This window comes from Hibiscus syriacus, unplaced genomic scaffold (assembly GCF_006381635.1).
Source record: "Hibiscus syriacus cultivar Baekdansim isolate YM2019G1 unplaced genomic scaffold, ASM638163v2 tig00110332_pilon, whole genome shotgun sequence".
Classification (NCBI taxonomy): Eukaryota; Viridiplantae; Streptophyta; class Magnoliopsida; order Malvales; family Malvaceae; genus Hibiscus; species Hibiscus syriacus.
The window spans coordinates 4,370,270-4,380,206 of record NW_024062688.1 but is presented as its reverse complement, the minus strand read 5'-3'; the positions used below and the strand labels follow the sequence as shown (position 1 = coordinate 4,380,206).

General features: G+C 35.0%; 1 protein-coding gene across 1 annotated transcript; it reads left to right on the top strand.

Annotated features, from left to right (window-relative positions):
* The first annotated feature begins 3,404 nt into the window (after positions 1-3,404).
* LOC120119958 (laccase-12-like) lies at positions 3,405-5,690 on the top strand. The gene is made up of 6 exons (XM_039139739.1): positions 3,405-3,535; positions 3,632-3,783; positions 3,874-4,118; positions 4,212-4,340; positions 4,433-5,392; positions 5,467-5,690. Exons 1-6 carry the CDS (start codon positions 3,434-3,436, stop codon positions 5,595-5,597), a joined length of 1,719 nt encoding a protein of 572 aa, XP_038995670.1. The 5' UTR covers positions 3,405-3,433; the 3' UTR covers positions 5,598-5,690.
* The last annotated feature ends 4,247 nt before the right edge of the window (positions 5,691-9,937 follow it).

Sequence of the window (9,937 nt, the reverse complement as noted above, 5' to 3'; positions counted from 1 at the left end):
TTTCTGAAATGACTAACCCATTTAAATGTAATTTTTATTAATCCAACGTAAGTCTCAGGGAAACGTGAAGGAAGATTGTTAAGACATGCACTTAGTTTACGTCAAATGTAGACTGAAAATCTCCGGTCTTTATTTACTTTTTCCAAAGAAAAAACAGATTGGGAAAAAGTCCACGTTAATTAGGTGGTCAGAATTATTATTAAAATAAAGAGAATTTGATTATCCAACAACAGATTTCTTTAACGACATGTTTGGTCGAAACTTCGACCAGTCAGCCATTCGGATTTAGTTAGAATGTCATAAAACAGTTATGAGAAGATTTATATTACAAATGTTTTATGTGCATGTTATCATGTTTTTGAACTACAAAACATCATACTTTTTATTTTTTATAAATTCTTGAAATTTTTTAATTAAAATAGAGAATATTTTACATATTGGACACAAAGCAAGTGATCTCAATAATTAAGGAATAATTATTATTTCTAGATGTCGCGAGTTTGAGTAAAACATTTGTAGGGATATTTGAACGTAAATTGTCAAATGATTGAGAGCATTTCGAATAAATACTACCTTATAATCATTCAAACTAATATATACCCTATAAACATAACCGCTCAAACTCAAATTTTCTAAAAAAAAATATCTCTTTTTAAGCGTTGAGGCCACTTTAAATAGGTTTAAAGGTGTATTAATTTTAATTTAAAGAATTGATAAATTATTTGTAATAATAGTCATTGAATAAAAAAAACACTGGAAATGGATAATAAAACACCATTCATTGCAATTTTTTTTTCTTTTATGTAAAAAAAGAAAACATTAAATGATACATTTAATTTTTAATTAAAAATATTAATTTTTGTTTAGTGATGATATTTTAACTTGAAACCAACGGGTTGTGATTTGATACAATTTGATAGTGATTTTTTTTAAATGTGTTTGTATGGGGTTGGATTGGATTTTTTATAGGGGGGGGTCGGGTCAAGTCAAATTTGGGTGGAGAGTAAAAAATCTTCGATCAGATCCGACCCGAGATAATAATGTGATTTCATTTTAAAAAATTATTATAATTTTTTAATTAAATCCTTATTTTATATTGGGTCAGGTCAAGTCAGATTTATACTTTAAAAATTCGAATTAGGTTAAAGTTTGGTGGATAATATATATTTTTCAGGTTGGATCGAGTCGAATAAAGGATATATAATTTTCGGGTTGGGTCGAATTCAGATGGACAACGTATATCATATAAATACAATTACTCGAACTCATAATCTTTAAGAAAATCAACACTTTCTTTAACTAATCATACCCTTCGATACGTTGAAATTACTAATGTTTTAAATCTAGGAACAATACATAGAGTTGCTAGTGAATGAAAGCTAGTTTCATGTTTTTATTTACCTATTTAGTTGGTAACAACTAGACAAAATAATGTCTAAAAAAATATTTAAACCTTTAATTGCACCAATAGATTTGAGTGAAAAATGGGCAAATTTTGGTGGTTTTATGTTTTAGGTAACCAAATCAAATATTTTCCCTCAAAGTCGTAATGAAAACATCATAGAGAGATTTGTCTGAAATTGGTTAGTTATCCATAAACACCTGCCCATATAAGAAACTGTCACTGTCAAGAATATTGTAAGAACAAATAGGTTGATATTATAATTTAAGTTAAATTCTAATTGGATTCCGTGTGCCTTATAAAATTTCCTTTTTTTTAATTTATGTTATAAATTAATGAAGAGCAAGCCCTATGCTACTGGTTGTTTTTTTTTAACTTAATTTACAATTTGATCCTTTAAATCAGTGGTAAATCTAAAAATAATTCTTAGGATGACACATATGTATTAATTATTAAAAGTTTTTGTATAAGGTGAACATAAATAAAATATTAGGATAAACACTACTAATAGAATGAACAACACTACTAATAGAATGAACAATTAATATAAAGAAATTCAAATTTTAAAATGAGTATATACCCACCCGACATGCTTTGCATTTGCCGCTGGTTCAAACACGAAAAAAGTTAAATAATATTACACATATCCGTGTGAAATATACACCTAAGCTTATCTTTAATATGACAAACAATATGAAGTGAACACGTGAGGTAAAGCAATACAAGTATAACGTTTTAGGAAAAATTATAAATTTTATCATTCAATTTTTTCTCATTTCTGTTTTGATCAATAAAGTTTAAAAAGTTTCAATTTACTCAATGAGCATTCGATTTGCTCCGATTTTAGTCACTCCACTATTAAATATTTAATGTGTTGTGACTGGATACTTTTCTTTTAAAATTATGAAATGACTTCAAAACTTTCTTATTTTTTGTGAAAAAGCCTTAGTTCTGGAATTATCTTTAATTCCTCAATGATGAAGTGGAGAGGTGGAGAAGAAGGAAGCTAGTTGTATGTCTTGAATCCACGTTAATTAAATATTGAATATTATGGATTAAAGTGCTTTAGGATTCACAAGCTTTGAGTTTAGGATTGAATTTTGTGAATTCTAAAGTAATTTAGATAAAATCTAAACTGATATAGAGGTATGAGGAAATGAGGTGACTGCATTAATATCTTGAGTGGTTGGAGGGGATGTCGAAGAATGGTGATTGTAGTGCCAACATGACACATCGATGAAACTATAAAACTTTCATCTTTAGAGGAAGAAGATAAATAAAATAAAAAGGGAAAATGATGTGGATGACACGTAATTTCATATCAATAAAAAATCCACATCAACACACTTAATTTTTATGTCACCGTTCTATTTATTATTTAAATACTCAAGTAAATAAAATAGGAGTAAATCGAAAGTTAATGAGTAAATTAAAAAAATTAAACCTTAATAACCAAAATAGGAGTTAAAAAATTTTTAAGTGATGAAATTTATAGTTTACCCAATCTTTGTTTAGTTCAACGAACATTAGCATGCATAAAACCTTTGGTTACGTACATCTTCTCTCTAACTGTTTTACGACAATTTAACTAATTCGAACATGACTAGTTCAAATCCCCACCAGACATGTCGTTAAAGAAAATCTGTTGTTAGACAATCAAATTCTCTTTATTTTAATAATAGTTCTGATCACCTAATAAAAGTGGAGTTTATTTATTTATTTATTTATTTTTCAACAATATTCTCTTTACATTGTCCTGGGGCTGACTTTAACGACTGATAAATTAAAAATATATATATTATATTTAAATGGGTTAGTCATTTCAAAAATTACTTGCACATAGCTCCTTGTGAAGCAAGCATTGAAGAAATTAATTGGCTATTGGGTGCAACAACTACCTGCAGGTTTGAACCAAGTTTTTTCCGGGAAAAAGAAACTTCATCTCTTTCCTATAAATACCCTTTTCTCTATCTCTCATATCAGCACTAAAGGGGTAGCTTTTACCTGAGTAACATAGTAAGGTTTGATTAAATGGAGATTTTCAGGAATTTTTCTTTCATTGTCATTGGCATTTTCCTTGTCATCTGCTCTGTATTGTCTGCAAATGCCGAAGTTCATCGACACCGATTTGTCGTACGTCTTCTTTTCTTTGTTTTGATCTTAATCTGTCCATTGTTTTCGTTTGATTCGTATCAAAGAGTTGATGTTTGGTCATTTTCAATGGAACAGATTGAAGCGACAAAAGTGAAGAGGCTCTGCAAGACTCATAACTCCATCACTGTCAATGGCATGTTCCCTGGACCTAATTTGGAGATCAACAATGGTGACACCCTTGAAGTTCTTGTTGTCAACAAAGCCAGATATAATGTCACCATCCACTGGTAATTCATTTATTCATGTCATCAGCTTTCTAGTTGCGTCTGGTCATTTGCACACATTTGAGTTACCATAATAACCACTTTGATATATAGGCATGGTGTTCGGCAAATGAGAACCGGATGGGCAGATGGACCGGAATTCGTTACTCAGTGTCCGATTAGACCCGGAGGAAGTTACACTTACAGGTTTACAGTTCAAGAACAAGAAGGGACATTGTGGTGGCATGCTCACAGTTCATGGCTTAGAGCCACTGTTTATGGAGCTCTCATAATCCGCCCCAGAGACGGCGAATCCTACCCTTTCCCTAAGCCGAAACGCGAAACACCAATCCTTCTCGGTAAAAAACATCTTAACATCAATAACTACTTTTAGACTATGAGTACAATTATGATGATCAAAATGATAAATTATGCTGATTGATTATGAATAGGTGAATGGTGGGATGCTAACCCCATTGATGTTGTGAGGGAAGCAACAAGAACAGGGGCAGCTCCAAATGTCTCTGATGCCTATACCATCAACGGTCAGCCTGGTGACCTTTACAAATGCTCCAGCAAAGGTAATTTACATCCCTTATTTCAACCAAGATCTTAAACATAATAACCGAAATTCAAACTTGAATGGCATATGATTTATATTCTACATTTGCAGAGACTGCAATAGTTCCCATCGACTCCGGCGAGACGAATCTCCTCAGAGTGATCAATGCGGCCTTGAACCAACCCCTTTTCTTCAAAGTAGCTAATCATAAGCTCACTGTTGTTGGAGCTGATGCTTCCTATGTCAAACCCTTTACCACTTCAGTCCTCATGCTAGGCCCTGGCCAGACCACTGATGTTTTGATCCGAGCTGATCAGACACCTTCCCGGTATTACATGGCGGCTCTAGCATACCAAAGTGCTCAAAATGCACCATTCGATAACACGACCACCACCGCCATTCTCGAATACAAATCTGTCACTTGTGCTGCCAAAAACTGCAAGGCAACAACTCCGGTTATGCCTTCTTTACCAACCTACAATGATACCAACACTGTCACAACCTTCAGCCAAAGCTTTAGGAGTCGACAAAAGGTAGAAGTCCCAACTGATATCGACGAAAGCCTCTTTTTCACAGTCGGCCTTGGACTCAACAACTGTCCGCCGAATTTCCGAAAACATCGATGCCAAGGACCCAATGGTACACGTTTCACAGCTAGCATGAACAATGTCTCATTCGTGCTCCCACGGAACTTCTCTTTGTTACAAGCTCACCAACAGGGAATTCCAGGGGTGTTCACCACAGATTTCCCAGGAACCCCTCCAGTGAAATTCGATTACACCGGAAATGTGAGCCGATCGCTCTTTCAGCCTGTTCCGGGAACCAAGTTGTACAAATTGAAGTATGGTTCAAGGGTGCAAATCGTGATTCAAGACACAAGCATCGTGACACCAGAGAACCACCCGATTCATCTTCATGGATACGATTTCTATATCATAGCAGAAGGTTTCGGGAACTTCAATCCGAAAAGAGATACATCGAAATTCAATCTTGTTGATCCACCTTTGAGGAACACAGTGGGAGTGCCGGTGAATGGATGGGCAGTCATTAGATTCGTAGCAGATAATCCAGGTAAGAACATCATTAAAAATTAATTATTTTTTTTCATGTCAATGAAATAATTCATTACTTGTTGTGAATAACAGGAGTGTGGCTAATGCACTGTCACCTGGATGTGCATATCAATTGGGGTTTGGCAATGGCTTTCCTTGTTGAAAATGGGGTTGGAGAATTACAGACCATTCAACCACCTCCGTCGGATTTGCCTTTATGCTAGAGACAATCCATCATCATCCCCACCCAAAACACTATAATTAGTGCAAACATAGGCCCAACAAGAAGGGTTGATTGCAAATCCTTTTATTTGTATTATTTGTCAGTTTGATAGTAGCAGAAAAATTCATGGTTGTTTTTCCCTGCATATGGGAAGCTGGTTTCATCCTCTGTTTCGTTGTTTTCTTTCTATACTTGTATTCTTTTCATTTCAGAGAGCATCAAAGATAATTTCGATTTTTTTTTTTTCAATTCAGCCTTGTTTGTTACTTGTGATGCTGTTAGAACCTAAATTGTTTTGAAGTAGGTATGTGTAGGATGGTTATGGGTCATGTCAGTTTTTGTCTCTATCCGAATTCTATTCAAAGTTAAAATTTTCTACTCATATTCAATATATAATTCATTTTTATTGGATAAAATAAGAATACAATTAAAAATAAATAATATAGAAACAGTGGAATTATTTTTAATATATAAAAGATAATTATAAAATTATGTTGATACGGACTGAAATCTTTTACCCTAAACTCAAACTCAAATCCAAATCTAATTTGATTATACTCTTTAAAAAATTCGATCTGATTCATATTTAAATTTTTTAAATAAAAACAGATCCAACTGGATCGAATCAAAACCTATCTTCTTCCTTCATTGTTACTCTCATCTCTGCTCATTTTTCTTCAACAATAGATTAATTTTTCATTCATCTTTTAATCCCAGAAAAAAGTGTCTTCTGGAAAATTAAATCCAACCGTGAGTTCATTAGGATTGATATTTTCTAATGTTTTCGGTTGATTCTGAAATTTTTGTTACTTATTTTTATGATTTTATTAGGTTCTTCATAAATTTTTACTTCTTTAAATAGATTTTCTTTTATTCTTACTGCATTATTCTATTGTTGTCTCAGTTTCTTTTATTAGAGATGGGTTCTTCCATCTTTGTTTGTTTGGGTTCAATTTCTATTGTTTAAATAGATTTTAAATTCATTTTCATTTGATATGATATTATTTAGGGTAAATTACATAAATTGTCTCTAATGTTTGAGTAAGTTTTCGTTTTTTCCATCAATGTTTTAAAAGTCACAAATTGATCACTAATGATTTTTTGGCATTATTAGACCATTTTATCGGCCCTTCTTCTTCTCCTTCAACCCAACTTTTTCTTCTTTGACCCAATTAGCTTTTTCATGGCTACCCTTCTTTTTACAGTGAATGACTGAAAAACACTTACCAGAGCACAAGGGAGGGAAAAAAACAAAACATGCTCCGTTTAGTGTCGCCTCAACCCCCTCTACTTCTGTCCTTCAAGCCTCTTTAAAAGCTTGCAACCCCCACTTTCTCAATAAGTTTCTTCTTTTATTTTTGCAAAAATCTTATTATCTTATTCCCTCAAATCTTCCATTTTTTTTAAGAGAAAATAACCTCAGTGACCGAAAATCCCATATAATATACGATTTTAACCAACTTTTTCCGGATTTACCAAAATGACCAACAAAATCGCAATGCGATCGCTAATTCGCAATGCGATCTCCATTATCGCAAATTCGCGTTGCATTTTCGCAATGCGATAGTTGAAAATCGCGTTGCGATGGTCTACAGTATCGTTGCGATTTTCCCAATTCGCAATGCGAATAAGTAAATCGCAACCCGAATTGGGAAAATCGCAATGCGAATAAGTAAATCGCAACGCGAATTGGGAAAATCGCAATGCGATACTGACTATCGCAATGCGATAATAAAAAATCGCAACGAGATACGTACTTTCGCAACGCGATACTGACTTTCGCAACGCGATAATACATAATCGCAATGCGATTTTCAAAGCACCATTAGTATCCTGGCCAAGTATTTTATTTCTAAATTCCAAACATGAATATTAATATATTGGAACACTGAACTGTCCACAGTATATCCCGTAATCGCAACTCATAACCTAAAACCTAAAATCACAACTCAGTCCCATCTCCATCTCTCACTCTCTCACCCATCTCCGACGAAATCCGTCCCCATCTCCGGCGAAATCCGTCTATCTCCATCTCTCAGAGCCACCCTCACAATCAGAAATGGAAAATCAACCAAATCAACCAACGAGGGTTAGTTTTTTTAATTATTTTCTTTTTGAAATTTTTGCATTATTATTAGGTTTTTCATATTGAAATTGATGATAAGTTTACTGGTAATTTCAATAATAGATTAACCATTTCACTTAGATTGCTTATTAAATCAACCAAGAATCGCAACGCGAAATGCAAATCGCAACGCGATTTTAGTTTCGCGTTGCGATTCTCTCGTTGCGATAGTCATTTTCGTGTTGCGATTTTCATTTTCAGAAACTATTCTTCTTCTGCAAATTGAAACTTGAATGAATTGCATTACTTCAACCAAAAAACAAAGACAAATACGAAATTCACAGTGTTGCATATTTAAGTTTGAAGAATAAACTACTACTATTTATGTTTATTATTGTTTTTGGTATATCTTCACAGTGTAGTTTTTGGTATATCTAATTTAGTATGTTTATTGTTTTTGTAGAACTTTTTATTCGGCTCAATTGACCTTGAGAAATAAAGTCAGCCTGGCCAAAACAATTGCGTCGAAGCTTTCACCTGCACAAAGAAAAATGTTTGAGGATACATGCTTCGGGCCATGGCTGAAAGTACAACATCCCGGTGGAGATGCGATGTTGACACACCTGTTTCTTCAAACCGTGACTAGCGATCTACCAGAGACTATACAACGTCGTGATGAAGAGATATGGTTTGATTTTCCACCGGCGTATACGTGTTTTGGGGGGGAGGAGTTTTGCTTAATCACCGGTCTACGCTTCGGACACGATGATGTAGGTCGGTACACTAGACACATTACCCGCCCATCATGGCTATCCCGGGATTTTCCTGAGCTGGAGAGGCCGAGTCTACACGTAGAAGACCTGACAAGATTTTTGAATAATAAAGATGGTTTTACTCGGATGGATGACGTCGACGTTGTCCGAGTATGCCTTCTAATTCTTTTGCATGCCGGCTTTTTAGGCAGAGAGGCCAGACAACCTATTCCAAATGATCTAATCAAATTGGTAGAAGACCTAAATGCATGGAACCTGTTTCCGTGGGGCTCGTATTTATGGAAAGCTACATGGAATAAGTTATCGTCTGCCTTAGATGATCGAAAAAGTTTGCATGGCGATGGTTCCAAATACACTTTGACAGGCTTTATTTGGGCCTTTAAGGTAAGAATTTTTATATGATGTTTCCAAAATTATATGTAATTATTTAACAATTACTAATGTTTGTTATTATATTGTTTGTAGATTTGGATATTTGAGGCCTTTCCCGCCATGAAGACATATGCAATAAAAACTTCAAATGATATTCCCAGGGCTATTTCCTGGAAGAGGAAACGGACCTTGCAATGGGAAGATTTACTACGGTATACGACAATAAATAATGTAAGTTAACATAAATACTACCATATGTTTATAAACAAGTTATTACTAGTACACGTTTAACTTTGTTTGAGCTTTTATATTGTTAGGAGGCCAACACTCCTCTACAGAGGCTGACACCCACGGAAGCTGAGCTTGCCACTGATTGGTGGCAAGCTAGTAAGCGTTTTTTTGATGGAACGGTTGATGAGCAGCCTCCACTTCGGGAGCCATCACCTCGCCCAGAGCTATCACCTCACCCAGAGCCATCATCTGATCGACCCGGCTATACACCTCCACAACGACAGCCATCACCTATTCTGTCACATCATCGAGCCTCTTCTCCACCATCACCGCAAGATCGGCGACCGGAAAAGATGCCACGACGTTTATCTCCCTGTTCTCCACCTCCACCTCAACCGGATGAGTTAGGAGAGTTACGTGATGAGGTCAATGCCTTGCGTGAGGAGGTCGGTACTTTACGCAAAGACGATGGTGCATGGCGTGTTGAGGTGTCTACATTACGCGGTAAGGTAGCCGCTCTACGTGAGATGGTAGTATCGTTGCAGAATGAGGTTCATACTCTACGCAACGAGGTAAGTTTAAGATTTTTCATACTCGTAATTCATTCGGTTGCTGCCAATACTGCTAAACTGTTTTTGTTAGTATTTGTTTTTGGTTTTGTTTTTGTCTTTTGGTTGAAGTAATGCAATCCATTCAAGTTTCAATTTGCAGAAGAAGAATAGTTTACTTTCGCAACACGAAAATGACTATCGCAACGCGGAAATGGCTATCGCAATGCGAAATGAAAATCGCAACGACAAAATCGCAATGCGAAATGAAATCGCAACGACAAAATCGCAACGCGAAATGAAAATCGCATTATTTCCGCGTTGCGATAGTCATTTCGCGTTGCGAATTTAA